The sequence below is a fragment of the Centrocercus urophasianus genome, unplaced genomic scaffold (assembly GCF_019232065.1).
Source record: "Centrocercus urophasianus isolate 14NV4802_14NV808 unplaced genomic scaffold, USGS_Curo_1.0 seq_56, whole genome shotgun sequence".
In the NCBI taxonomy this organism is placed as follows: domain Eukaryota; kingdom Metazoa; phylum Chordata; class Aves; order Galliformes; family Phasianidae; genus Centrocercus; species Centrocercus urophasianus.
The window spans coordinates 729595-757160 of NW_024885155.1; the positions used below are offsets into that span (position 1 = coordinate 729595).

Here is a 27566-nt window from a genome sequence, read left to right on the forward strand (position 1 = left end):
CTACCAAAAGAAGCAGCGGAAGACATTTCAAAAAGACACTTTGCTTCGAAGCTGTGCCAGCAGAGAGGAGCCCTCCCTGAAACATGAATCCCCCCTCAAAGTGCTGACACATCAGGACACATTAAAGCAAGCCTGGTGAAATAGGAGAGCTGGTCATGGCTGCGGGTGTGCAGGGCTGCAGCAGCACTGGGGCAGGGCTGAGCACTCAGATGAAGGCAACTGCAGTGTCCCCTGTTTGGACAGGGCTGCCCTCTGCCTCCCCAAGGCAAACCCTTTGGTTTCAGCCCATCTGGCACCTTTAATGTGAGGATGGGGGGCTGGGGACAGCACTCGTCTTTCATAGGGGCTGCCACAGAGCTCGAACTCCTTTCTCCAACCCCCAGAGCAAACCAAGGCAGAACCCAGGCTGCCTCTGGGACACAAAACCACAGAATCCCGAGCCAGAAGGGACCTGTGAGGTGGTCTTGGAGGCCCAGGGGATGTTGGCACACGGCAGAATGATTATTTGATAGCAATAGAATGAGAAGGAATGGCTTCAAGCTAAAAGATGAGAACTTTAGGTTGGATGTAAGGGAGAAATCCTTCACCCTGAGGTGGTGAGGCCCCATCCCTGAAGGTGCCCAAAGCCACGGGTGAGCCGTGGGCATCCTGAGCTGGAGATGAAGGGGCACTGAGCCCATGGAGGGGCTGCAGGTCCCTTCCAACCCAACCATGCTGTGGTTATGATTTGGGGCAGCCCCAGGAGCTTCCAGGAAGCACTGAACCCCCGCTCAGCACTCGTGTTGCCAAGGCACCAAGTGTCTCCTACAGCACACCAGCCCATTAAGGGCGCAGCGCCAGGCCCAACGTTAATTAGCACGGGTTAATTGCACGCTGCGCCGACCCAGCGCATCCCATCGTGCCTTGCGCCACCCCCAGGCAGCTGTCTGACGTCACGACACCGCCCCTCACAAACCTTCAAGCGAAGCACCGCCTCCTCTACCCCTTCCAACCAATGAGACGGCAGGCGGCGAGCGGAACAGCCAATGGGACGCGAGGATTCAGCGCGCGACAGAGGGGCGCCGGAAGTGACCGTCAACGCCATCGTCCGGGCGACGGGGGCGCGGCCGCGGGGCGGGAGGGGCCTGATGGCCGGGCCGGGCCGCCCGCCTTCCCCCGTTCCATCCGCCGCCTTTTCCCGCCTCCCCGCACCGGGTTCTGCGCTCTGACCCCACCCGTTGGGCGCGGGTCCGAGCCGGGCTCGGCGCGACCCACCGCTGGGAGGATGGGGCAGCCGAGGAGGCAGGAGAACGGCAGCGGCCTGACGGCGCAATGACCGGCGAGAAGAAGAAAAAGAAGCGGCTCAACCGCAGCGTCCTGCTGGCCAAGAAGATCGTCATACGGGACGGGGCCGGCGTGAGTGGCTTTGAGGGGGTCGGGGCGGCGGGGAGGCTCGGTCCTGCTGGATGTCAAGCGTCTCCAGGCGCTGTACCGGCAGCTGCTGCTCCCACAGACCGGGTCTCGGATGGGATGGAGCGGCTCTGCCTTTCTGAGCCTCCGATGGACGCGGCTGCTCCTCTAATCACAGAATCACAGAACGGCCAGGGTTGGAATGAACCTCAGAGATCACAGATCTCCAACCCCCTGCCACACGCAGGGCTGCCAACCTCCACATTTAACACCAGCCCAGGCTGCCCAGGGCCCCATCCAACCTGGCCTCGAACACCTCCAGGGATGGATGGGGCATCCGCAGCCTCGCTGGGCAGCTGTTCCAGCACCTCACCACTCTCTCTATAAAGAATTTCCCCCTGACGTCCAACCTAAATCTCCCCTCCCTCAACTTCAAACCATTTCCCTTCGTCCTGCAGTTATCAACCCTTTCAAAGAGTTGATTCCCCTCCCCTCTATAGGCTTCTTTTAGGTACTGAAAGGCTGCACTGAGGTCACCCCGCAGCCTTCTTTTCTCCAGGCTGAACAAGCCCAGCTCCTTCAGCCTGTCTTCATAGAGGATGATCCTATGGGGGTTCTGTTCCCGTGGGTGTACGTGGAAATTTTGGGGGTGTTTCCTGGTGTAGGGAGCCTGCTTTGGCAGGGAGCTTGGATTCGATGATCTCAGGAGGTCCCTTCCAACCCCTACGATTGTGTGATTCTGTTTGTGGTGTCATCATTTGGCAAACTTGCCTTGGGGTCTGGGTGAAATGTTTGTTTGTTTGGAGGGTTGTGTGAGGAGCTCCAGGCGCCGCTGCTCTGTACCTGGAATGGAAGTTCCAGCAGAGTGCCTGGTAAATGGCAGCTCAGAGAGAGGCACACCTGTCTCATAAGGGTGGCAGTGAGCCTTTCCTGTGCTCCTGGTCATCAGACTCCTGGTGATCTCTTTGTATTTTATATCTGCGCATCCAAGAGGGGTGCACACCCTTGTGGGGTGACTCCAATGATGAGTTTTTCTCTATTGCTTAAGGAGTGGAACAGGTTGCCCAAGGAGGCTGTGGATGCCCCATCCCTGGAGGCATTCAAGGCCAGGCTGGATGTGGCTCTGGGCAGCCTGGGCTGCTGGTTGGCCACCCTGCACACAGCAGGGGGTTGGAACTGGATGAGCGTTGTGGTCCTTTTCAACCCGGGCCATTCTGTGATTCTATGAGTGTAATTAATGCAATGAGGTGATTGATAGGTGGAAGCTGTGAGCAGGTTCCACGTGGATCTCTGCATCTGCTGCGTGAAGAGATGGGCTGTTAGTTTTGTTTCAGTTGTGATAGAAATGGTTGAGAGAACACAAAGAGGGGAGATGAAAGCAAGAGGGGGCTGCTGCCTTCTGCAGAGAGGTTGTTAGGTGAGTGGAACGAGGTGGGTTTGTGCCACCGTGGGCCTTCTTCCTCTGCTACAAACAGCCATCTCACTTGTGTGCAGTAAAACTGACTGCTTTGAGTTTCCCTAGGGCAGGGTTGGGTGCCTCTTGGCTCTGCTGGTGACTTGATTTCTTCTTTTAAGGAGGCTTTTTGTCGAGTTGAAATCATTCTGTTGCTAACGGGTGAAATGAGTTCTTGTGGAAGGGAGCACGTTGTGCTACTGAATGTTTGGCCTGTGCAGTTCTCTGGTGTCATTCAGCTGAGGTTTTCCCCTCGTTCCTCGTGATTTGTGTTACTTGTGAGCTCATGACTTTGTAAATGTGTCCTGTGTGACAGGAGATGACCTTCTGGGCAGGCAGCTGAACAAATGCTGCCTTAGAAGTGCTGGGAGAGATCTTAAAAGTAAGATAAGCAAACTCTTCAAGGCTTCTTTTTAAGCTGATCTGAAGGATTGGCCTTTTCCATCACGTTGAACAGAGTCAGCATTGAGGGCTAAACTCGCCTTTCCAAAAGTCTGGAGCCTTTTCTGAGCTGTTGCATCTACTGCTGTCCAAAATAGGCAGTGGGGCCAAATAGGCCATGTCAAAGCTCTTTAAGGTGAGGGTTGGAAGGGTGATGTGTTCAGTTGTCTTTAGGGAAGGCTTAACGGTATCAAAGATGCTCTTTGAAAGGGAAGAAAAGAAAGAAACCAATGGGCTTTGTAGGACAGGTAAGGATTGGAAGACCCAGAGGGAGTCACCCTGGGTGGGGGGGACAGCTTCGGTCAGAGCTGACATTTCAGCTCCCAACCAAATGTATTTATCTCAAACCAGGATGTGCATATCTTTAATTAGGAGCTTTGTTTTGCAGCGACAGGGGATTGGAGAGCCCAGCGTGTACCACGCAGTGGTGGTGATTTTCCTGGAGTTCTTTGCCTGGGGTTTACTAACCACTCCAATGCTGACGGTGAGTGATCGTCCTCCTGTAGCTGAGGGTTTGCCTTGAGATGCTGATTGCTTTCCCATTTTCCCCGTGCTGTGTTCTCAGAGCCATCTGTAGCCTGCAGGAATGGAAACCCTGTGCAAGTTGCTAGCATGCTGTATTTTTATTTCTCCTCCTGTAGGTGTTACACCAGACTTTTCCTCAGCATACATTCTTGATGAATGGTCTGATTCACGGAGTCAAGGTAAGGGCTGTTCCTTCTGCTCTCACGGCTGCATGGAATGAAATCTAATCTGTACCTCGCTTGCATTTGAGTCTGAGTTCAAAGCAAGAAGTGGCAAACCATGACATTTACTGATCAGCCAGTGTTTGATGTTCATATTTAACGTTGGGTTGCTCACTAGCAAACCTAATGGAAAATGAAGGATTGATAGGACATAAAATTGGGTAGTTTGTGTAGTTGACCTTACTGAGAAGAATTAACAATGTGCTGCTTGTTAGCAGCTGTTTGGAGCTGTAACAAATGTGTTTCAGCTGAAAGCATTCTGAATCTTTATGATATCAGCCACGGAACCAAATTGAGGAGAAAAGAAATCGATGACATCTGAACTTATCAGTAAGGAAAAACTGGAATTGGTCTGGCCTTAGTGGGTTCTTATCAGAGAAAGTAAAGAGTGTGCTGCAGTGTGGTGAATGGATTCTGTGACTAGGCCAGATCCCCAGAGCAGAATGTGAGGCAAAACCACTGGAAAAGCAATAGCCAGGTGTTCTGACTCAGAAGTGAGACAAGATGTGTTGCTAGGCCACAGTTCTGGCAGAAAAGATCTCAAGAAATAGCATCAGAGGGGTTCCCTTTGCTGTGTATTGGAGCTCCCTGCTATGCTTAAGGACTGTTCCCTGCTTATCTCTGCTTTGAAAGGCACTGAACTGTTTTATTTGTGCTTCATTGGTTTCTCGTCAGGTCTGACTCCATCTAAAAGAGAAAGCTTTCCCTAGATCTGTAGCAGATGCTAATGTGACAGAGCTGTGCCAGCTTCTTTTTAGGTAGTGGCAGGGCAGCTCCCTGCTGCACAGGGGTGCCTGGGGAGACCACAGCTGCAGGCTGAGCAGCTGCAGAGAATGGGAAGCTGCTGGATTATTTAGCAGCATTTAGCTGCTCAAGGATTTTGTTCTCCTCACTGAAAATGTGAGCAACTGAATGAACTGTTACGTTTTGGTAATATCACCTGCTTGTAGGAAACAGGCATGGGTTCTTTATCTTCAGATGTTGTCTCCAAAAGCTCTTGCTGTTGATAATTAGAAAGAAACCCCTCAGTCAAACTGTCATCTTTTCTGCCTTTCCCAGGGTCTGCTTTCTTTTCTAAGTGCCCCGTTGATTGGTGCTCTCTCTGATGTCTGGGGCAGGAAATCCTTCCTCCTCCTCACTGTCTTCTTCACATGTGCACCAATTCCCCTTATGAAGATCAGTCCGTGGTGAGTTTGTTCTTGTTCAAACTGAGTGGTTCTGAGAAGAAGAGCGAGTGTGAAGCTCAGCAGTGAAGGATTTGCTGGTATTGCATTCAAAGATGAGGTGGAAGTGTCCAGCAAACAAGGAGCCTGGCCATGTGGCCTTTCCTCAGCCTAGAGACTGATTTACTTGTCCAGTTCCGCCAAAGGATTCAGTTTCAGGAAGAAAAGCTTTATTGCTTCACTTGGTAAAACATAAACCATAACAGAAGGGGAAAATAAATCATAAAACTTCATAGGCTGCAAGCCTGCAGCTCAGTGCTGCTGAGTGCTTTATGATGCAGTGAAATAAGATGGACTGGAGCAGGAATATGGCAGGGGGAGTAACTCAACTTCTGCCATGTGGCTGGTCTCTAACTCTGCCTTTGGTAACATCTGTTTCAGGTGGTATTTTGCTGTCATTTCCATGTCTGGAGTCTTTGCTGTCACCTTTTCTGTGATTTTTGCCTACGTTGCTGATATCACACAGGAGCATGAACGCAGCACAGCATATGGCCTGGTAAGGAGCTTAGTAACAGGGTCATCTATTGAAGGAAATACTTGGGGTCTGGCTGTTAGGACAGGTGTAAAATTAGGGTGGGAGCCTTACAGACATCAATCTTGAGGGCAGTATCTGTGACAAGATGATACGAGCTTTGCTAATGTTAGTCTCACATTCTTGCTTTTCTTGGAGCACTGAGAGAGCAAGCTAATCTCTGTGTTTTCTGAGCTCCAGCTGTATTGTTGCTCGGCCTTTAAATCAGCCTGGTCTGTCAGCTTCTTTGCACAGTTAAAGAGCTCAGACCATGATGCTGGTGTGCATGCAAGTAGCCTGTGGTTGTGCCCTTCCTATGGAGTCACTGGAAGCACCATAACCAATATGAACTGGCAGGATAGCTTTAATTGCCTTTTGCTAGAACTCAGCCTGGATGGCACCAAGCAAACATGCCATATCCTTGTGTACAAGAATCCCTGTCCACGTGGATTGTCTCCTTCCAATATAATACCCTTCAGTTACTGTGGGATAGAAAATAAGCTCTGGTCAGGAGAAGCTGTGTTATTCATCTCTTATGCTTCTAGGTGTCAGCCACGTTTGCTGCTAGTCTGGTCACAAGCCCAGCAATTGGTGCATACCTTTCCCAAGCCTATGGTGATACACTGGTAGTCGTGCTAGCTTCAGGTGTTGCTTTGCTGGATATTGGTTTCATCCTGCTGGCTGTGCCAGAATCTCTGCCAGAAGAGATGCGTCCTGTCTCCTGGGGAGCTCCAATCTCTTGGGAACAAGCAGATCCATTTGCTGTAAGTGATCTTGCTGCTGGTTTTCTGCACTCTGGTGATATCTGTGGGTGCTGTAGTTCTGCTGTTTTCTCTCAAAAGAAAGATGCATTCCACAGAAGATCAAGACGAATGCTGGCAAAGATGCAGTTTAACTGACAGCAGACTGCATGTATATAAAAGTAACAGCTTCTTTCTTACCTGAGTAGCTGCATGTGTGAAGTCTTAAAGCAAGAGCATCTCTGGAGGAAATGTGCCAGATGTATTAAATAGCAGAGAATCATAGAATAGCTTGGGTTGGAAGGGCTGCTCTCAGGGAGTTCTTCTCCCACTTTACATACCTGGCATTACCCCGAGCCAAGTGCAAAACCTGACACTTTTCTTTGTTGAACCTCAATTATGTTCCACCTTTAGAGCTTATCAAGTTCCCTCTGGGTGCCATCACCATTGGTCAGTCCATCCAATACCTGAACCAGAAAGCTGTTGTGGATCCAGGAGTCTCTTGGATCTGGTATTCTGTGAATCATCCCACCACAATAAGCAACAAGATCATAGCTTTCTAGGTGCACCCTGGTTTCTACCTGCTGCTGCAATATGAATTACTGTACTGAGCAGTAGGGTTGTGTCAGGAGAAGTCTTGTGTGTCCCTGGCTTTTTAAGGACTTGCTAATGGTAGTGAGCTTTGCAGAGTTTCACCTCCTCTGCTTGCTTGGAGAATTATGTGGGCAGCCTGAGGGAATAAAAGCTGGGATTAAAAGCAGTTGGCTGTGAATGTCAGAAACTGAAAAGCAAAAATTCCTCATTCTAAGGTGTAAATTGATGTAATTTTGTGTCTTGTCTGGTGTGCTCTGTGGCAGCGTTCACATCTTCACCTGGAATGCTGGGTATTTGCTGTTTATGAACAGAAGGCATTTACAGAGGGCTGTTCTGAGTAAACAAGTGTAGTCTTATCCAGGCATTCCCTTTTTGCATGTGAGATGGTAACTTAAACACTTGTGTTTACCTGCACAGTATGCAACAGGTTTTAACTTGTTGGTTTTTTTTCCCCTCCTCTTTTTTACAGTCTTTGAGGAAAGTGGGTCAGGATTCTACAGTGCTGCTCATCTGTATCACTGTCTTTCTCTCCTATCTTCCTGAAGCTGGCCAGTACTCCAGTTTCTTCCTGTACCTGCGACAGGTCAGTGAGCAAAGGAAGGCTCTGAATGCACAAACCCAGCCTAGAAATGTTCTCTACACTGCATGTCCATAGGAAACTGATGTTGGCCAATGGCTTAATGAAGCTGAAACCATAAGAAACAGTGACATGTTCCAGCTTTCCTAAAAATAAAATAAGAAAAAAACAGATATGGGAGCCTCTTGATCACTTTGTGTTTTATTCCACTCAGGTAGCAGAACGTGCAGTTGATTAACATTTAAGGAGCTGACAAGCAGTGTCAATAAATGGTAGTGGCACTGATGGAGTGATTTTTGTTGTGTGGTGCACATCTCCTGCCTGAAGAATCCCTTCTTGGTGTTTTCACAGGTCATTGGTTTTTCCTCAGAGACTGTGGCAGCGTTTATTGGTGTTGTTGGAATTCTCTCTATACTGGCTCAGGTGAGAACTGATTTCTGCCTATGATCTGAGAGTCAGGTTATGGGCATATGCTAAGCTTCTGATAATTTGGATTAATGACTTGTCAGAATCCCCGTGGCTACTCAGATACCATCAGTGCCACTTACAGCTACCTGTGATCTCCTGTCTGTTCATCTGGGTGTAGCTGTTGTCAGGGAACAACAAACTGTGGAGTGGTTGCTCTGTAAAACATCATAGATTATGCTCTGACTGCTATAAAAAGGGACATGCTGGTTTCTATGAGAATGTGATCAGAATGGAGGAGTGCCTGTGCGTGGCAGAGCAATCTCATGGCAGCAAGAGTTCCATCTGATTCCTGTTCTCTTATTCTTCAGTGTGTTGTCACCTCTCTGCACTTACTTTGTTTTTCTTTCACTTCCAGACAGTAGTCTTGGGAATTCTCATGCGTTCAATAGGAAATAAAAACACCATCCTGCTGGGACTAGGCTTCCAGATCCTGCAGCTTGCCTGGTATGGCTTCGGATCACAGCCTTGGTAAGAGTTTGCCCATCTTTGGCTTCTCCCTCCGTGGCTCTGTGACAGGACTCTGTCCCCAGCAGAGGGAGATGCTGCTCCACATGCAGTGCTGGTTTATAGCAGCTCCTTGGGAGCCTCCCTGCTGACTGCTTCCTCTTTCTCTCCAAGGATGATGTGGGCAGCAGGGGCTGTGGCTGCCATGTCTAGCATCACCTTCCCAGCCATCAGTGCCATGGTGTCTAGGAATGCAGACCCTGACCAGCAGGGTAAGTTCAGTTGCTTACTTGTTTCATGGGTAAGTTCATCCTAGCAGCACTCAGGTCACAAATATTCTCTGTCCCCAGGTGTAGTGCAGGGGATGATCACTGGAATTCGGGGTCTGTGTAATGGCCTGGGGCCAGCTCTCTATGGCTTTGTCTTCTATCTCTTCCACGTGGAATTGAACGAAATGGCCGAGGTGGAAACTTTGGGTAAGGCCTCCAAACCCAACATGGCCAACCCAACGGACGAGGTAATCCGCTCAGTTTTATCATGCAGTTGTTGGGGTGCTTCTTCTGACATTGCCTTCAGCATTAACCATTCCTTTGTTTTTTTCCTACAGAGCAGCATTATCCCAGGGCCTCCTTTCCTGTTTGGAGCTTGCTCTGTCTTGCTGTCGCTCCTGGTGGCTTTGTTCATTCCAGAACACAACCTCACTCTGAGATCAGGCAGCCACAAAAAGCACAGTAATGGAGCCCAGACCCACACCCACAGCCCACAGGCTGGAGCTTCGGATGGCAAGGAGCCCCTGCTTGAGGACAGCAGTGTATGAGGTTGGGAGAGAAGGACCTGGCTTGTGTCTCAACTCCAGATCAAAGATGGACTTAGTTGGGGTTTGGGGAGAGAGGGTGGGAGGCAAAGAAGGAGCGAGATGAAAGACTGTACCACGAGCAGCTCACGAGAAGGGAAGTGGTTTCCCTTCAAGCCAAATATACTCAGCTGGTGCAAAAATGGCATTGTATGGTCTGGTGCTGATGGAAAGGGGAGATACAGAACTGCTGTGCATGAAGGGATCTTTCTTTAAAGCAAACCTGCCCTTGTTGTGAACACTGAACTTCATGGTGTGACCTGCCAAATACTCAACTCGTCAGTGAAAAATTGAGGAGCTAGCATTGTCTGTGTTCTAATGTGAACTAACTCGTGTGCCAGCCAGAATAAAACAAGGCATCTGTTACATCCCCCCATCCCCTTACATAATTGGTCCTCGATGCTGATCCCGTTTGCAGCTGAGTTGGCTGACCTCAGCCTGGGGGAGGCAGAGAGGCTGCACTGTGCAGCCCATACTGTAATACCACAGCAGGTGAAAAGTGTGCGTGGATGAAGAACAGGTAGCATAGTCACCATCTTGAGGATCAGGTGAATTTGTCCATTTTGGCCCGGGTGATGCTTACTTAGATGAGAAATGGATGCTGTCCTGAGCTCACAAGAGAGAATGGGCAGATGGAAAGCAATTATACGAATTACAGATGCTTAGGTGGTCAACGCTGGTGTTTTTCATGGAGGTTTCTGTTGCTTTTGTGTTGGCTTTTTTTGTTGTTGCTACGCTGATGTGACACTTCTGTCTGTCACTACCTCCATAGGAAGTAGGTAGAAGGATTTTGGGGGGGAGGGAGGGGGGGATTTTCTTCTGGAAGTGGAAAGGTTGGTTAGGAAACAGCTTCTTAAGAGGCAGGAGAAAGAAGTGAACTCTGCTAAGCACTTTGTTAAAGCTTGGCTTCCTGAGAGTGAGGTGAGAGAAATAGCTGTCGAGCACTTCTATGAAGCATGTTGATTTTTCCACAGACTCTTCCCAACTTGATATGAAAACCAGATAACGAGTGTGATTTGTTTTTTCTCAGCCCAAAGGAGCCTGGTGAGGGCTGCAATTGCTTTGAATCTGCAAGTCTGTATTCCACGCAGCATTTCTGAAGGCTGTTGTTTTGCTGAAGGATGAAACTGCAGCCTCTTCTGCGGGGTTCAGCTGTGCTTAGGAGAAGAAACAGAAACTCTGAGTGCTGTGAAAGAAGCTGAGGTAGATATGGGGAAGGCTTGGTTGTTTTTAGATACATAGAGATAGTGAAGTGGGCAGGAAACAATTGTATGAGTGAGAGAAGAAATAAAGGCACTGGGGAAGCAAAGACCAAACTGGGGGCACTTAAGGAACTTGTTGCTAAGGGGATTGTGGATACAGTGGCCAAAAAGCCAGTCCCATCTCAGCATGGGGTATGCATACAGCTTCTTGGGGATCACTTCTCTGTGGGTTCAAGAGAGTAATTTAAGGGAGAAAGACCAAAAGGGATCACTGTCACTTCATGTCTTGGTTCTTTGCAGATGGGTAACTGTGTTTGGTGCTGTTCCTGTGCAGCAATGACCAAAATGAATGAAGAGCATCCTGTTGGCTTATCAACTTTTCTGGACCAGTTAGTTAGTGGAGGTGGGCATTTAAGTGAAGTAATTCATCTTTTGTTTACCAAGAACTTTGGCTGGTACTTAGATCCTGTCATAAGAACTGTAAGAGCAGCTGATTGCCCATGCAGAGAGCAGCTGCCTCAGACACTGAGGGTTGGCTTATGCAGCTCTAACTGTGGGACTGGAGAAGGTATCAGCAACATGTGGAGGCTCCAGTTTTCTTTCTGCCCCATGTTTCCAGACCTTTTTGGGATGGGTTGCACTGTGGATGCACAGCACACACCTTTCCTGAAGTGAATCCCCTCACTTAAACTTCTAGGCAGCAATTCCAACTCTGTGTTGCTTACAGAAATAGCTTTTATTCGACTGGAGCTTCACCAGGTAGATCTGGTGCTTCATTTGTTTGCACTGTACGAAAATGAACTCAAGTAGTTCCGTCCCTCACATGCAAATGAATTGAAATTAAACGCTGAATAGTTACCTCATTCACACTCAAAAGCTTCACAGGTTAAAACAGAACGTTACAAAACCAAGACGAGCCTAATTTATATTATATAAAATATACAGATAGATATATTTTTCAAAGTCCTTTCCTATATATGATAATTTATTCCACCGAGGTCTCTTCCCAACCTGCCAGGGTCTGCAATGCAGGCAGAGGTGGCACAGTGGGGATGGGTGTGAGATGCTCCCAATCCCACAGTGCTGAGGGTGCAGATGTTGCCTGGAGGGCAGCAATCCTTGCCTTCCCTGCAGGTGCTGCTTGTTGTTATGGGCACTGGAAGCAAACAGGGATTTGTTCTGGAGTTCCCTCAGTTGGGTGGGGGGCTCTTGGCCCTGCTGGAACCCCTCTCTCCCTGGTAGGCGTAGGGATGTGATCCACCATTCTGCCTTTATGTGAGAGACACTGCCTCGAGCCCAGATTACTGGACCTGAATGAAGAATGTGCCTAATTCTGAAGGGCTGGTAATTCTGCAGCGTCGGTGGTGGAGGCTGGAAAACCTATAGAGAGCATTGAGTTAGCGTTGCCAAGTTTTGTTATTTTCTATGGAAATGCAACTTTTTTTTTTTGTAAAAAGAGCCTTTTCTGTCAACCCCTTTGATTTGCTGTGTGATGCCTGAGCCTGGCCAGTATCAGCATCGGCGTTGTGCACTGAGTTACACTCTGGGTTGGTGAACAGCAATGCCCCAAGCATACAGCAAAAGAATGAGCTCAGCTGCCTTTCCTCTGCAGCTCCAACGTGAACAGCAGCAGTTTGAGTGAGTTTATAAAGCTGCCCTTGTTGCATTAGAGAAACTGACTGCATTAAAGCCACCGCCTGCCCTTTTGCCGTTACCTTTGCAAAGGAATCACTTTGAACTTTGTTTTTCTTCTTCCATTTGCACTTGAATTGCTGCGGTCATCTTTGAAGTGTGGGCACACAGCAAGCCCACGTTCGTTCGTTGGAGAACGGCTCTAAGTTTACTATGGTGTGCATTTCTGTATCTCTTTTTTTAAGTTAACATTGAAATGTATTTATTTCGGTTCCAGTTGTGTTTAGCACTGGCTAATCTCTCCTCTGATGGATTATTTATTAAACTGCTGCATTCCTGTTGCGTTGAAGCTCTCTCTTCTGATCTGTTACAAGATGGATTTGGGGCTTTTGGAGGCTGTGTGTGTTTCTGGATGGTCTCTGGTGACTGGTTGGGGCTGGAGTCCACACGTGAGGTTCTGTACAGGGCACAAATCCACCTGGTTGTTGGTTTTCACCAATTTCTTCCAAACTTGTGTTCTAGAATGAAAAGTACATGAAACCAATTCACATTCAACCTGATTCTGGAGCCATCTATCTGGATTTTCATGGGAGCATTAGAACAGCTTCACAGCTCTCACTGCTTTGGTGCCTGAAGGTAAAACACGCTGAGCTGAGCTTCTGCTGCTCGCCTTACTCATCCAACAAGAAAGAGACCTCCAGGCTGCATGTCCAAGGTAACATTGATGGTACCAGGTATGATTTGGGGGTTGTGCAAGCTGGGATGGCTGTCTGCAGTTCAGCTCCATGCACAGCAGCCATTCCCTGTGCCCCAGCATCCCCATGGGGGCTGTAGCATGCAGCTGTCAGCATCCCAACCTGCTGCCCTCATTTCCAGGCAGGCTTCATTTAGATCTTATCTTCCCCATTTAAGTGGGGTTTTCAGGATCATACTAATGTGAACAATGTAATCACAAGTAGCATAAACAAATCCAAATCAGATCCTTTGATGGATGGCCAATGCTCTGTAATGAGCTGGAAATACGAGCCCTCTATTATAAACGATGCTGCATTTTGTATTTATTTCCTCTGGACTTTTGAGCTTATTATGTTAGGTTTTTTTCTACTGTTGTCTGAAGGGGAAAAAAAGACCCTCAGCTTGTCTCAGCATCAGTGTGCTGGAGGGAAAAGGAAATGGTGTACATCACCAGTCCAACCTTGAACTCCAGCACTGCGTTTGTAGGTTTTGTTGCACGTTTTGTTTTTTTCCATCTCTGAAAGAGTTTAAAGACCTTTTAGACTCTCAGTCTGATGCTTAACAGTAAACTTCAGAAGGATTTGGGCTTTGCCAGCTGCCCCAAGTGTGGTCTTTCATAGAATGGCTTGGGTTGGAAGGGACCTCGAGGTTGAAGTTCCAAACCCCTGCTGCTGCAGGCAGGGCTGCCGACCACTGGATCAAGTACTGGAATAGAAGCATCACCTGTGTGCTCTTGCAATTTTTAAGGATAAAATCCATTGAAGAGAAAAGACTGAACAAACTGTGGGGTGATGGGATGCTCGGGGATGAAAGTCTGGCCACAGGTAGCCAAGGGGAGATGGATGATGGATTTAGGGCACGGAGGTGCTTTGAGGTTTGAGCTGCGAGGATGGGAGCAAGGAGGAGACCCTGAGCTCACTGCTGGGAAGAGCTTGACCCATCCAGAGCCTTATCCCATGGAGGAGACCTGGGCATTTCCGCACCAGGGCCGGGTCAGGGCCCCATGGACAGACTGCAGTGGCTGCTGGAAACTCCGGGAAGCGGCTCCGTTAACACAGGATGGACAGAACAAAACCCTGCAGCCATTAATCAGCCTGATTGCAGCTGAATGTGCACATTCGGGTGGCAGTTGTTTACAGAGCTCTTCCCCTGCCCTGTCTGACAGTTAATTACCTGGGATTCCAAACGGAGCTGCTTTCTTAGGAATGTTCCCGTATGGGAAGCAGCTCCTGATGGGAGGAGGTGGGGGGAATCACGCATCCCTTCCCTCAACCCTTTGGCTGCTTCCTCAAGCCAAGTACAGTGATGGGGTATGATGAGCCAGAATGAAGCCAGCTATCTCCTGAGAGCTGGGTGTGGGGATAAGGTTGTGATGCCAGACATGGAGAGCGGCTGTGAGGCCGTGCCTTGGGGCAGCATGATGTGGGGCAGACAGCCCTACCAAGGGGATACCTGCTTTTATCCCTGAAAATGCTCTCTGCAGCTGTTGGTTCCAGCACAGAAAGAGACAGTTTGCCTTGGAGAGAGGGAAGAGGGCTGCACAGTGTGCATTTGGTGGGGGAGTGATGGGGAAATGCCATGGGAAGTATCCCTGGGTGAGCTGGTAGGAGATAAAGAGGTAGAAGTGGCAGCCTGCCCTCCTATTGCTCTCAATCTCTTTGACAGAAGGATTCAAATCCCTGTCATTGAGGGATATTCTGCTTTCTGGAAGATGTGGGATCCAGGCAGCTTTGCTCACCCAGGCCAGGTGGAGTGGAGAGGGAGCTGGGATGGGACCAAGTCCTGACCTGAGTGGGGCTGTCAGGGGGTGAGAGGCAATGGGAGCCCTGCAGCCCTGTGGGGAGCCTTGGGGTCAGGGGATCCCATAGGCACAGAGCCGTGTAACTGGGCAAGCACTGAACACAAAGTCAAATGAGAAACCCTTTCTGGAAATACCCCCACTGAGGGGAAGGTGGTGGGGCCCCAGGATGTTTCTCACAGGGGCGGATCTTACAGGGTATTAAAAAGGGCTGAGAACGGGGCTGGCAACCAGAAGAGGAAAGCCCCAGTCAGCAGCACTCACTCCAAGCAAGAGGGAAGGAAGGAAAACCACACTTTGCTGCTGCTCTGCCCTGCGGCCAGCTCCGTGGGTGATGGAATTGGCTCCTCTCCTCTTCATCAGCTTGCTGTGGGGCTGTAGTGGTGAGTGCCTGATCCCTCACCCAGGCTGCACGCTGAGATCCCCGTGCTTTTGCTCTGTGTGCTGCTTTTGGTGCTCCTTCTCCTTGCTCCTCAGCTCTGTGCCCATTATGGTGGAGCCCATGGCTGGCGTGTGAGTGATGCCATACATCCCTGCTCCAGTGCACTAACCTGCTGCCAGGTGGGCAGCAGCACTGGTGAACAGTGAAAACTGCAGGGAAAAAGATGTCTGTGGGGTCATTTCCAACAAAATAGCTGGAAAGTCTTGGTGGTAAGGCGTGCAATCAGGAGGTGATGCCTGCTATTTGGCAGACCCTGGCTGGATTTTGCCAGGGAAACATTGGCTCGAATGAATCGTCGCTATTAATCTGTGCCCCTTGTGGTGGTGGTGAGAAAAGAGCTGGGTGGTGCCTGCGTGTGACTAAACCAAAATCCTGTTTGCTTTGTTTCTTGGGGTTTGTCCCCTCCTCTGACCCCCACAGTCCCTTCTCCTTCACACAGGGCGGCCGACCAACAAACTGGTGGTGGTGCCAAAGGAGCCAGTGGTGCAGTACGGGGACGCAGTGCAGCTGAACTGCTCACTGGCCTGCCCAGGTGGCACAGTGCAGTGGAAGGGGCTGGACACCAACCTGGGCAGCATCGACACCCTCCTCACCCACAGCATCCTGAAGATCAGCAGCGTCAAAGTGGCCACGGAGGGCATCAAGATCTGCCAGGGCACCTGCGGTGAGAACAGCTACCAGAACACTGCCATCCTGAAGGTCTACTGTAAGCATCCCCACCACTTCTCTTGGGGGCTCCCCCTGCAAAGTCCTGTCATTCCCTGGAGATTCACAGCTTCCCGTGGCTGTTTCTCTTGCAGCTCTCCCAGAGGTGCTGCACATCAGTGTGGACCAAGCACTGATACCAGGGCAGCCATCCACCCTGCACTGCTCAGCTTTGCACGTGTATCCCATCATAGAGCTGCAGCTCGCCTGGTACCGGGAGGACAAATTGCTGATGGATGAATTTGAAGAAACAGAGACCGATGAGGGACTATTTGATGTTGTGACCACAGTGCGGGTGTCAGGGGAGGACGTGACAGAAGGGGTTGTGTTCAGGTGCGAGCTGACGTTGACAATTGGGTCAAAGACCTTCACCCGTGCAGCGTCCGTTCCTGTGAGCAGTAGGGGTGAGTACCAGGGATGGAGCTGGGAAGCTGGGGTCTTACAATGCTCCCACTGCTGGAGCCCTCCTCCGCTGCCTGGCATTGCTTGAAGCAGGAAGGATAACAGCTTGCCCTTCTTGTGCTGTGCTGTGAACCTCCTGTCCCTGCTGCCATGCTGATTGGTGCTGATCCCTGCTCTGGGGCTGCTGTGCTTGTGTAGGATGGGCAGAGGTGGCTATCGCTCCCTGGGGACAATGTGCCACATCTGCCTCTGAGGCCGCTTATGATCCTCTGTTTTCACAGCTGTTACGGAGCAGCCAACAGCCATGGCCACATCCACAGAGAGCCCCCACACCACAATGACCACAACAGTGATCCACAGCATCACTGCAGCCACAACAGTGCCATCCCAAGAGCCACACGAGCCCAGCAAAGCCCTGAATGCTGTGTCACAGAGACCTGAGACCCCCACAAAGTGGGCTGCTGCATCCAAACCCACCCTACCCGAGCATCATCAGGGCCCTGCAGTGGGCACAGCATCGCTGTATCTGGACCGCAGCTCAGCCCCCAGCACGGGCACTGTGAGCCTTGCAGCCACACAGGGAGCAGGTGTGGGTGGCAGCAGCCCAGGCTCCCACGTAACGACACCTACCTGCAGCCTGCAGATCTGGTCGCTGCCTCCCAACGGGATACGAGGCAGAGCTCTGCGCATTGAGTGCCAGGCACAGTGTATCCAAAATGCCTCCGTCCGTTGGCTGCACACCCCTGTGGCTCTGTCCCAGTACCGGGAGGAGGCAGCAGGCAATGGTTCCACGCTATGGTTGGACCGGGCTGAGCCCCATCACCAAGGCCACTATCAGTGCATCCTGCTGGGCCGCCATGCACAAGCAGTCAGCATGCAGCTGGTGGTCTCTGATGGTGAGTGGGGGGTCTGCAGCCCCCATCTGTCCCCCCTGCATGCATCCCTTGCGGTCTGCTGCAGCCATGCTGGGTGTTACAGTCACTGCAGCTCTCTGGTGCGTTAGGGGAGCTGATAAACAAGAGAGTGACTTTCTACAGGGGGAGGTAGTGATAGGACAAGGGGGAATGGCTTTAAATCAGAAGAGAGGAATTTTAGGTGAGATATGCTTTACCAAGAGGTGGTGAGAACCTGGAGGTGCCCAAGGCCATGGATGGGACCCTGGGCAACATGAGCTGGTGGGGGGCACCCCAGCCTATGGCAGAGGGGCTGTGGGGCTGTGAGGGCTCTTCCAATCCTACCATTGATATGCTCAAAGCTGGGGAGCTGCAGGCGGGGGAGGTGGGCCTGCAAGCCCATGTCCTTCTCATCTCTTTGCAGATACATCCAGCTCCATCCCTCCCATAGCCATGGGCACAGCGTTCTCACTCCTGGGACTGATGGTGACTGGTATCATATCTCGTCGCCTATGGAAACGATTTAAATCACACTACACTCTGTCCTAAGAGTGGAAGCTTCCTACAGCTGCTCCATTCCTCCCTATCAGCTCCTGCCATCCCTCTTTCATGCTGGAAGCTGAGCACCTATGAGCCAGGCGGCCCAGCTTCAGCATAGGACCACGAGAGCCAGCAGGGTGCGGGCTGCTCCCTGCCAGACCCCAAAAGGAGCAGCTCCAGCCCAGGGGCTGCAAGCATGGAGCTGGCTGAGCTGCTGCTGCACTCCTTTACATCGGGTGGGCACTGAGAGTTCTGTGTATGTGAGCAGGGCTGGGAAAGGGGAGTCTGACCCATGGCTGAGGCTGCTGCTGCCTGACCAGTGAATGAGGCTGTGAGGGATGAGCGGGGCTGGGAGGGATGGGGCTGTGCTGGCCTGGGCCTGCAGCTCGCAGTGAATCCCAGAGCACAGCAGACACTCGGTGCAGCAGGAGCTGGGGATGGATGCGTGGTGCTGGGTGGGTGTGCGCAACAGCAGCATGACTTTCAATAAAAGTGCTTTATTTGTGTTTGTGCTTTGACTCGGTCCCCACATGGCTCTGGTCCACTAGCAGTGCTGCGGGACGCGTTGCCCCTTAAGGAGCCCCGCATTTGCTGCACCTCACTGAGCTGCGGCTCCTTGCCCATACTCAAGATGGCGGCCTGCGGCTTCGCTCAATGGCGGCTCTCGGCACCATGGCAACCGCTTTCCACCCGCTGATTGGACGAGCCGGGCAATAATGGGGGAGACCCAACGGCCTCCTCGCCCACGGATTGGCTGCCAGTATTCAAGATGGCGGCATAGGTGCTTCCCGCTTCAGCGGAATGGCGGCGCACCAAGATGGCTGGGATCCGCCTTCGCCGCCTGCAGCTAAGATGGCGACGTACGAGAAGCGGCGGGCGGCGGCGGCGGCCACCCCGACCACGGCGGCGAGCAGCGGGCTGGGGGACGAGGAGGAATTCCTGCTGCAAGCTGACGTCACCGCCATGGTGCGGGAGGCGCTGCTGAAGGTGCTGGAGGCGCGGCCCGAAGAGCCTGTCTCTTTTTTGGCCGACTACTTCGAGCGGTTGGTGCTGGGCAGCTCCGGCGCAGCGGCCGAGGCGGCCGCAGAACTCTCGGGGCCGATGCAGCGCCTGTCCCGGGCGCTGTGGTACGTGCGCTTGGCTCACCACTCCCACAGGTGCGGACCAGAGGCGACGGGGAGCGGGCGGCGGACTACGGTTCCCGGTGTGCCCCGCGGCAGCGGCGCCTTACTCGTCTCCTGCCGGGCGCGCGGGGCACGCTGGGAGTTGTAGTCCCGAGAGAGGGGGGCCGTAAGGCGGCTGCGGTGTTGAGGTTGTGTTTTATCCCGTGTTGCGGCAGGACGGCGTTCAACAACAACATCAGCACGGCCTATGAGGTCCTGGGGGCCGGCGGGCGGCGGCGGAGGCTGGGCGTGGATGGGCGGCTGTACAGTGAGCTGCTGCGGCGCATCTGTCAGCACGGGGACGCACCCCAGGAGGTGGCTGCTGCGTTGCTGCAGAGGGTGCAGTGCCGGGACCACGAGGCTGTGCCCTTCGATGTCTTCCGTTACGGCGTCCTCACCTGCTTTGTGCTGCTGGAGTTTGTGACCAAGGCAAGGATGCTGTATGATGTCCTGGATAACGGTGCCGGTGTGGCAGACAAGAGTGTCTGCCAAGCTGTCCTGTGTACGTTGGAGGAGGCACTGGGAGCCAGCAGCCTTTCTGTGCCTGTCCGTTATCTGGAGGCAGGCTCCAGGTTGGGGCCAGACTGCTTGGCCTTGGCCATGGACCGGGCACTGCAGGAGAGGAAACTCAGCACCACTATGAGCAGAGAAGAATTCCTGAAGAAAGCTACGGCCTTATTTGTTGCAAAAGTGAAACCTGTTGAGTAACGTTCAGGTGGGAACAACATTTGCTGGATTCCCTACATGGTTCAAACAGCACTTTGTGTCGAGGAGAAGGCTCTACTCCCTGAAACTGGCTGGGCAGCGAGGCTTGGGTGTGCAACTCAGGTGAGCCCTGAGTCTGCTTGATGAGAGACTGCTGATTTCCATGCTCCATTTCTTGCTCTGAGCAGTACCAGTGCCCACTCACCTCTAGAGCTTGATGTTCCCATGTCCTGGTGTGCCTCTCCTGAATGTAGCTCCTCTATTTCCAGCTGGCTTCAGTAAGCCTTTTTTTCAGGCATTAAGTGGGAACTGTAAACTGTAGGGCAGTCTTAGTAATTAAAAACAACGCAGAGTTAATTAACTACGGGTCTGGATCTCCTGTGATGCCATCCTAGCCCTGATGATGCTGTGTTTGTGCAGCCTCAGTGGGGAGCTTTGCCTTTACATTTGGATTGATTTCATCCCTGCCTCTGAATGATGGTTATCTACCTTGCAGCCTATTGTGACGACTCAGAGGCAAACACAGGGTTGATATGAAGCATGAAATAAAGCATTACTTGACAGACAAAATGTTTTAAATGCAGAGAAGATAAGTGGCTGGGAGGAGCTGCTTGCTGCTTGCTGGAAAGCTGTTGGCAAGCAGCTGCTCTCTTTCCTTGTTCTGTGTTTACCAAACCGCCTCCAGCTCTGCAATCCAGATGCTGGAGATGAAGGTTCATACTTGAATAGTAATTTTCCCAAGGAAAACTGTGGAGTGCTGCTGATGTGGGACTTACAGCACCAAAAGACAAAAACAAACTTCATTCCTTTAGAGGCCGCTTTGCTTGTGAGGTGTGTTGAGCTGTACGAGTATTTATTTGAATTTATCTCTTTTAATTATGCTGCGCAATGATTGATGTACAGTCAAACATTAAAGCTTTTTCTTATTTTTAGTTGCCAGTTTCTTTACTGCTTAGCGTCAACGGCAGCAGTATCCAGAACTGAGGGTTTGTTCAAAGCGCACGTGGCGCGTTAACCCAGCGCTGCCCTCACGTGGTACCTCAGCGCGGAGGCTGCCGGGAAATGGCCCCCAGCCCCACGCTCTCATAGGCGGACAGCGTTATGAGAGCGGAGCCCTCTCTATGCCCCGCCCCTTCTCCCGACAGAGCGTTTTGTTAGGTTGACATTGCAAGGGGGCGGAGCCTGATTAGGCCACGCCTCCGCTGAACGAACTACAGCTCCCGCGATGCATTGCGCGGCTGCGCTCGGACCGGCGCGCGGAGCTGCCGCTGTGTCCTCCCTTCCTTCGCCCCTCTCGCGCTTTCCTGCGGCCGCTGTTGAGCCTACGCAAGCCCCCGGCTTCAATTGCGGCCTACCCATCTCGTCGGGATGGCGCGGTCTGTCGTGCCCAGCTCACAGAAGGCGCTGCTACTGGAGCTCAAAGGGCTGCAGGAGGAGCCCGTGGAAGGGTTTCGGGTCAATTTGGTGGACGAGGGGGACCTATACAACTGGGAGGTGGCCATCTTTGGCCCCCCCAACACCTACTACGAGGGCGGGTATTTCAAGGTGAGCGGTTGGGAGGCACAGGGCAGCCGGCAGCGTCGGGTGAACCGTCATCCTGTGGGGAAGAAGCTGTGGTGGCACGGAATGCTTGGTGTCTGGCTTTGAGCTGAGGAGGTGGGGGTTAGGAGAGGGTAAAGGAAGTGTGTTCTGTTGGAGGGGTGCAGGTATGGGAGAGTCGAGTGGAGAGACCTGAGGGGAGAGGGGAGGGCTCACATGTGGGTTGTGGTTTGAGGGAGCAGTTTTGGGTGGCTCAGGGCAGGTGCCAGGAAGCGTGAGGGGTGCTGAGGACAAGGGAAGTTGCCAAGCTTGTCGCTGGGGCCTTTGGACGCTGTGGCTTATGGTGTTAGGCTGCTTTGGGGGCCTGGCAGGAGGAGCTGCCAGCAGGGGAGAAGGGAGCGAAAGTGCTGGTGTTTGCTGCCAAACTGCACGGGAATTCTGGAAAGGGGCTTTTGGCACTCCTGGAGGCTGCTCCCCTCTTCCCACCTTGACCTCTGCCTGTGGGTGTGGGAGAACTTGGGATTGTGTGTTCCCTCTACCAGGGGATCCCAGGCGTCACCAGTGAGCCAGGAGGGAATGGACAAAGGACTCCATGCTGTGTGGGGTGCGTGGCTCAGGCAGCTTTGGTGTAGGGCAAATGTGTTTCTTTTGGGGTTTTGAGTGCCTGGCATGACTGCGTGCAGTTCCTGTAAAAGGAATGTGTGTACATGTTCTTCCCGGTTGTTGTGCAATCCGTGTAGCTGTTTTCTTCCTCTCTCCTCTGCTCAGGCTGATTTGTCTCTTGCTCTGCTGGCAGGGTAGGGGTGTGCCCAGGTGAGTCAGCATGGGGGTCATCGAGTCTGATGCTCCAGAGTGAGATATCCTCTCTTCACTGACACCTTTCCCTGTAGCCTTTACCTGAGGCTCTGAACTCTCACATTTCAGCAGCTCATGCTCCTGTTTTGTGCTGGAGTGATCCTAGGCTCGGTTCTGTTAAGTGGTGATAGAGGAGACCTATGTGAGAGAGAGGGCAGCGACAGCATCTGCACGTTCACACATAGCAAAGCACAGCTTCATCCAGAGCCCCCCTGGGGAGTGCTTTGCTTGTGGATGGTTTTGTTCTTGTCCTCGGACAACAAAGGGGATATTCTGCCAAGTTCAGCTGTTTGGCCCCGGTGCAGCACAGGCCCTGGTGTTGTTTGTGCTGCCGTGGGCCACGTGGAGCTCTGTGAGCACACAAAATGTTGTTTACCCCAGCTTCCATTCTCGCTGCTTCTTTCCACCCTTCTGTGTTGCATAGAGCAGAGCAGGCAGATGAAAGGCTGGAGGAAATGGGCTTAACGAGGCTCCTATAACCTGCACTGAGGTCGGCTTGTGGCAGAGGACCCAAGCTCCTCTGTGAAGTGCCATGGAGAGTGGCAGCAGATGGACACAGGGCCAGATGTGGGGCTGGATAGCTGGGATGCGACCAGATGTCCCTCTGTGCTGATCCTTTAGTGGCTGTTAGCTGGCAATGGAGTTTGGTAATGCTGTGTATTAATAAGGCTGTAATTCCAGCAACAGCCAAAGTGTCTTTTGCAACGACTGCTCTGAGCAGGGCCTGCACTGGGTTCGTAGATCTTTTTCTCGAGAAGATGAGAGCAATGATCCCCAATTACCACTGAGTTTTTGCTGAATTTTGTGTTGTTTTTGTTGTCATTGTTTCCGATTGTTGACTTTTCTTGTAACAGTGACTAAACCTCATGCAGGAAGTTTGCTTTCAGAGCCTGGAAGTGCCCAAAATGCGGCTGTTAGCCCATTCCAGGGAGGATGAAGATGCCACCGTGCTCCTCTGCACAGTGTAGTGTTGCTCAAAGGCCAGCAGCGAGTCTGTTCTCTTGGCCTGCTTTGATCAATTCATTCATCCAGGCCACTGCCTGCAAGAGAGCCTGTTTAGTGTTCTGTTGTCTCTGCTGGCAATGGATGTGGGCCGCTGCGTGATCTTCATCCACACTTATTTTTAGTGCCTTATCTATGCAGTATGGCTGGTTTAGACTTGGTCTCTTTTTTCAGTGTTGACGAGCTATTCTTAGAGGCTCAGTGTGTTACTCAGAGCGCCAAACACCCGATGCCTCTTCCCTGTTAAGCTCTGAAGGGTAAACACTCTTCTTCCTCATTGCTCAGTTGTAGCTGTGCCCTTCTGTCAGGAGCAGGGGAACAGCCTGGGGTTCATAGTGCTGGTTTTCTTTGGGCCCCCCTGCAAACATCCAGCCCTTGCATCACTGCTGTTGATCACCTGGAAGCCGTGTTGTTGCCCACTGTGGGTGAGCCAGGTGGGACAGTCCTGCACGTCAGGGCACCGGTTGCAAAAGTAGGGAGGATGGGGAATGCTAGCAGAGGGTGGAATTTGTTTCTCAAGGGGTTAGGTGAGAAAAACATCCGGGGAGTTGCCTGTTTGTTTGCCAAGCAGCTTGGTTGCTATTTCTGCTTGGAACATGTGACCAGTGCTTGGCAGCTTCTCTGTCCCCTCCAGTCTGCAAACTCGTTCCAGGCCTCGTTTTGCCTTTGAGATGAACCTGCCCACCTTGATGGCTGCCTCCCCTCAGCACCGTTTGCTTCCTGCTGTAGCCAAGCGTGAGCATTCCACTCTTAGCAGAATCAGTGTGATTGTCGTGCCAGCAACCTCTGGACTCTGCTCCAGTTTGCTGACCTCTCATGCCTCTGCTTCTCTTCCTTGATGTGACGTAAAGAAAGGAGGCTTGCTGACTGCAAACGTGGGCCTTTGGGGTTAGGCCAGGCCTGAGAAGGGTGGCTGGGCCCTAATCACCCATTAGTGGCACAAGGAAAGTAATTCACCTCCTAGTGGCCACCAGCCAGCACAGAGACTGTATCTGCAGTGCAGGGGCATTGACAGAGGCTTTTTTACCTTGGTGGTAGTAGGAGTTATGTGGCTTCTTTCTTTTCCTTTTCAGAAACTGATAGTGATGTCTTTCTATCATTCCCTTGCAGGCCCGTCTCCGATTTCCCATCGACTACCCCTATTCTCCCCCTGCCTTCAGGTTCCTGACCAAAATGTGGCACCCCAACATCTATGAGGTAGGTAGCCTGGGACAGTGTGAGAGCTTCTTGTACAGACAGACAAAGATGTGTCTACCAAGCCCTTGTCGTGAGCACAGCACTGGAAACTCTGCACCTCTAGAATTTAGTGTCTGGTATTGGAAATGCATCTGACTGAGGCTTTTAGGACAGCCTGTCCCCTATCCTGGAACTGGTTCCAGGTTAGTCAGGCTTGAGGACTCCGTGTGTATGCAGCAGGGACGTGGTGCTTGAGCCAAGGGTTGAGGCAGAGCCCACAGCAGTACAGCTGCTGTCTGAAGCCATCGAGGAGCACCAGGAGAGCTGCGCCACGTTTTCAGTGTCAGCTGGTGGCTTGGCAGCCCCATCTGTATCATACCAGCAGCCTCAGGGTGCTAATCCAATGCCTGAGAGTGCAGACAGTGTGTGGTAGGGACAGCCCCTTTCAATATCCCATCTAAAGTAATAGGAGCACAGGCTGGGGCTTCCTCACATGGCTTAAGCCAAAGGGAAGAGCAGCCAGGGTGCTGGGACAGAGGATGAGCTGCTTTTGGGGCAGCAGCCCCTACAGATGCTATTTTTCTGTGTACTTTCAGACCGGTGATGTCTGCATCTCCATCCTGCACCCACCAGTGGATGATCCACAGAGTGGGGAGCTGCCATCCGAGAGGTGGAACCCCACACAGAATGTGCGGTACGGGCAGGGCTGGGGAGAGTGAGCGAGGGGGGACCCATGGGAGGCTGCTGGCATCCGTTGGGTTGCAAGCAGCTGCTGACCTGCCTTGGTTCTTATTTGCCCTTGTCTTTTGGCTGCCAGGACCATTCTTCTGAGCGTGATCTCACTGCTGAATGAACCCAACACGTTTTCTCCAGCCAACGTGGATGCCTCCGTGATGTACCGCAAGTGGAAGGAGAGCAAAGGGAAGGATCGGGAGTACACAGACATCATCAGGTGTGTGGGGAGCTGGGCTGAGACCCAGCAGCACTCCTGTTGTGTTGAGAGGGCTTGCTGAGCTGTGGTTGTGTGTAGTACGTGGGGCAGGGAGATCCTGAAAGCTCAGCCTGTTCAGTCTTACCTGCAGGTTGGTTGGGTAGAAGGAATCTGGCTCTGAGTGTGGCTCTCGAGGAGCAGTTTGGCTGTGTTAAGTGCTCAGCTTCGTTGTTGATGTGAGCCCTGGCTCTTTTCAGCTCTGGGTGTGGGTATGCAGCACTGCATTGCTGCCAGGTCTGTGGTTTGGGACTGGCCAGCTTTGGCATGACAAGAGGGGCCCTCAGAGCGTGGGACACTTCCAGTCCTGTGCGGTGAGCGTGAGCTGATGCACAAGAGAGAAAGAGTGCCTGCAAGCCAAGCTGTGCTGTGCAAAGCCCCCGTCCTCACCCCCACCTGCTTCTTCCCCTCTAGAAAACAAGTCCTGGGAACAAAGGTGGATGCTGAGCGGGATGGCGTGAAGGTCCCCACCACACTGGCAGAGTACTGCGTGAAGACCAAGACTCCGGCCCCAGATGAGGGCTCAGACCTCTTTTATGATGACTATTATGAGGATGATGAGATGGAAGAGGAAGCAGACAGCTGCTATGGTGATGAAGATGATTCTGGCAATGAGGAATCTTGATGGCCCTCTGGCACTGCAAAAAGTGCTGTAAACTACTGAATTTTACCTCAACTAGGACGAACTGGTTTGAATTTAGGATCTGTCAGCCCTGAAATTAACTCTACCTCACAGGGAGACTGTTCTGCTGTTGTAAAGGAAACCCCACCGCTGTCTTTGTAGGGAAAAAAGATGTGAAAAACAGAAACAAACCCTATTTTATAAACTCACTGAGTGGGGGTGGGTGGGAATGGGAAAGTCGTGTTGGGGGCATTTGCAAATGCACAGAAACCAGGGAGCTTTTGCCTCTGGCTGGGTTGGTTGAGGAGTTATGGGGAAGCTGGAGTTGACTGCCCCTTGTCTGGACATGATCAGCTCTTTTTTGTGGAGGCTGTGAAGCTGGTGAGTGGTTGCTTGGGTAGGAAGCATGTAAGATTTGGTGTGGCTTTCTACAGCCATTAAGCTGTCCGAATGGGAAGGGCTGCAGGGTGGGTACAGCTGCCCCTTCCCTGGGGCAAGGCTGTCCTGCCTGGCTCAGGATTATCCCTTGTGGGACCCTTCTTCTGCCCTTCCCACACTGCTAAGGCACAGGCCTGGGCTGTTTGTAGCTTTTAACTAGTTAAGGGGATGCCATAGTTTGGAGTCTTTCTGCTTCTGTTTGTTTTGTTTTGTTTTTTTTTCCTCTTTTTTGGAAACTATTTAATAAAGTACTTTAAGGGAACGGCTGTGTGAGCGCCTGAAGCCAACTTTGGGTGAGTTCAGGGCTGTGTCAAAGGCTGCATATGGGGCTGGGGGGGTTCCTGCAGTAACCCGCATCCCTCCTTTCCTCTGCAGAGCAGGTAGGCTTTAACTGAAAGTTTGCTGGGCTCAGGCAACTCTATGTGCCCCAGACCTGCCCAGGCAGCACCCATCTGCCTAAACTTGGAGCTTTGCCCTTTTGCTGCCTGGTCTTTTGCCGGCCTTTCTGATGTGGGTGCAGCTGGGCAGCACCCCAAGCCTGCAGGCCAGGAATAGCTGGGCTGCGTGCCTTGCTGGGGCTGTGTTGGCTTCTGCCCTGCTCTGACCAGTGCCTGGCTGGGCTGGGCTGAGGGTGTAGAGGAAAAGCATTGCTGCTCATTTCTTGGGGCTGGGGCCTCTGTGCCCCCTGCCTTAAATCAGTAGTGAGCAAAACTTCCCCCTTGTCTGACACTGTGCAAACCGGATAAGGATTTGTGCCTGCACGTGGTCAATGCACGTGCATTGCTGCCTTAGGAAATCAGGTTTAAAAGGTGGATAGGATTATTATCACTTTAGTGGGGCTGGCACAGGGCAGCACCAGCCTGAGCTGCACTTTCCAGATCGACCAAACCACTTCCTTACCCTAGGGGTTGCTCTGTGCATTGCAGGTGTGTCTCCTACATACAGGCAGCCGCTTGGAGCTGTGTCTGAGGAAATCCACAGTGCAGGAGAGGAAAGCAAACAAATGGGAAGGGGCAGCCAGGCAGGACACGGTGGTGGGTGGAAGCAGAGCTTTGGAGGGAAGAGGAACTCCAGGAAGATTAAAGAGTTTACAAGAACAGGCATCTCCCCATGGGGAGCGCTGCAGGGAATGGCGTCAGTGCATACATTGTTTGAGTGTTTCCTGCCCCTCTCCCCACCCCTCCTGCAACCTCTGTCCTCTGTTAGGTGTGAGCTCCGGGGTTGGTTCAGCTGAGAGTCACTGCCCAGGGAGAGGGAGGAGGTTCAGGGACAGAGCTGCTGCCCTGTGGA

At 52.0% G+C, this 27566-nt stretch overlaps 4 protein-coding genes across 7 annotated transcripts; all 4 read left to right on the forward strand.

Annotated features, from left to right (window-relative positions):
• Positions 1-1159: 1159 nt before the first annotated feature.
• LOC122169660 (hippocampus abundant transcript 1 protein-like) lies at positions 1160-12622 on the forward strand. The gene is made up of 12 exons (XM_042835984.1): positions 1160-1395; positions 3672-3767; positions 3925-3987; positions 5089-5216; positions 5634-5748; positions 6309-6527; positions 7567-7680; positions 8026-8097; positions 8498-8610; positions 8761-8858; positions 8937-9103; positions 9194-12622. Exons 1-12 carry the CDS (start codon positions 1312-1314, stop codon positions 9401-9403), a joined length of 1479 nt encoding a protein of 492 aa, XP_042691918.1. The 5' UTR covers positions 1160-1311; the 3' UTR covers positions 9404-12622.
• MADCAM1 (mucosal vascular addressin cell adhesion molecule 1) lies at positions 10565-18306 on the forward strand. 4 transcript variants are annotated; one of them, XM_042835980.1, is made up of 6 exons: positions 10565-10642; positions 12796-12988; positions 15688-15954; positions 16049-16357; positions 16637-17251; positions 17673-18306. In XM_042835980.1, the coding sequence occupies exons 2-6, from the start codon at positions 12808-12810 to the stop codon at positions 17795-17797; spliced, it is 1497 nt and encodes a 498-aa protein (XP_042691914.1). In that variant the 5' UTR covers positions 10565-10642; positions 12796-12807; the 3' UTR covers positions 17798-18306. The 4 variants fall into 4 exon arrangements, with proteins under 4 accessions (XP_042691914.1, XP_042691913.1, XP_042691916.1 ...); XM_042835979.1 differs by lacking the exon at positions 10565-10642 and adding an exon at positions 10957-11044; XM_042835982.1 differs by lacking the exon at positions 10565-10642 and adding an exon at positions 15004-15189 and having other exon boundaries at positions 12908-12988.
• Positions 18307-18640: 334 nt separating this feature from the next.
• Positions 18641-20572, forward strand: TPGS1 (tubulin polyglutamylase complex subunit 1). The gene is made up of 2 exons (XM_042835985.1): positions 18641-18945; positions 19128-20572. The coding sequence occupies exons 1-2, from the start codon at positions 18641-18643 to the stop codon at positions 19657-19659; spliced, it is 837 nt and encodes a 278-aa protein (XP_042691919.1). The 3' UTR covers positions 19660-20572.
• Positions 20573-20906: 334 nt separating this feature from the next.
• CDC34 (cell division cycle 34, ubiqiutin conjugating enzyme) lies at positions 20907-26538 on the forward strand. The gene is made up of 5 exons (XM_042836010.1): positions 20907-21201; positions 24163-24249; positions 24825-24922; positions 25046-25180; positions 25631-26538. Exons 1-5 carry the CDS (start codon positions 21025-21027, stop codon positions 25839-25841), a joined length of 708 nt encoding a protein of 235 aa, XP_042691944.1. The 5' UTR covers positions 20907-21024; the 3' UTR covers positions 25842-26538.
• The last annotated feature ends 1028 nt before the right edge of the window (positions 26539-27566 follow it).

Bases quoted from the DNA above. Each gene is read 5' to 3' on its own strand.
- TPGS1 (XM_042835985.1), top strand. From the start codon at position 18,641: ATGGCGACGTACGAGAAGCGGCGGGCGGCGGCGGCGGCCACCCCGACC. The intron at 18,946-19,127 runs GTGCGGACCAGA...GTGTTGCGGCAG, and splicing joins TTGGCTCACCACTCCCACAG to GACGGCGTTCAACAACAACA.
- MADCAM1 (XM_042835980.1), top strand. From the start codon at position 12,808: ATGAAACCAATTCACATTCAACCTGATTCTGGAGCCATCTATCTGGAT. The intron at 12,989-15,687 runs GTAACATTGATG...TCCTTCACACAG, and splicing joins CTCCAGGCTGCATGTCCAAG to GGCGGCCGACCAACAAACTG. The intron at 15,955-16,048 runs GTAAGCATCCCC...TTTCTCTTGCAG, and splicing joins TGCCATCCTGAAGGTCTACT to CTCTCCCAGAGGTGCTGCAC.
- LOC122169660 (XM_042835984.1), top strand. From the start codon at position 1,312: ATGACCGGCGAGAAGAAGAAAAAGAAGCGGCTCAACCGCAGCGTCCTG. The intron at 5,749-6,308 runs GTAAGGAGCTTA...TTATGCTTCTAG, and splicing joins GCAGCACAGCATATGGCCTG to GTGTCAGCCACGTTTGCTGC. The intron at 7,681-8,025 runs GTCAGTGAGCAA...GTGTTTTCACAG, and splicing joins TCTTCCTGTACCTGCGACAG to GTCATTGGTTTTTCCTCAGA.
- CDC34 (XM_042836010.1), top strand. From the start codon at position 21,025: ATGGCGCGGTCTGTCGTGCCCAGCTCACAGAAGGCGCTGCTACTGGAG. The intron at 24,923-25,045 runs GTACGGGCAGGG...TTTGGCTGCCAG, and splicing joins AACCCCACACAGAATGTGCG to GACCATTCTTCTGAGCGTGA. The intron at 25,181-25,630 runs GTGTGTGGGGAG...CTTCCCCTCTAG, and splicing joins GAGTACACAGACATCATCAG to AAAACAAGTCCTGGGAACAA.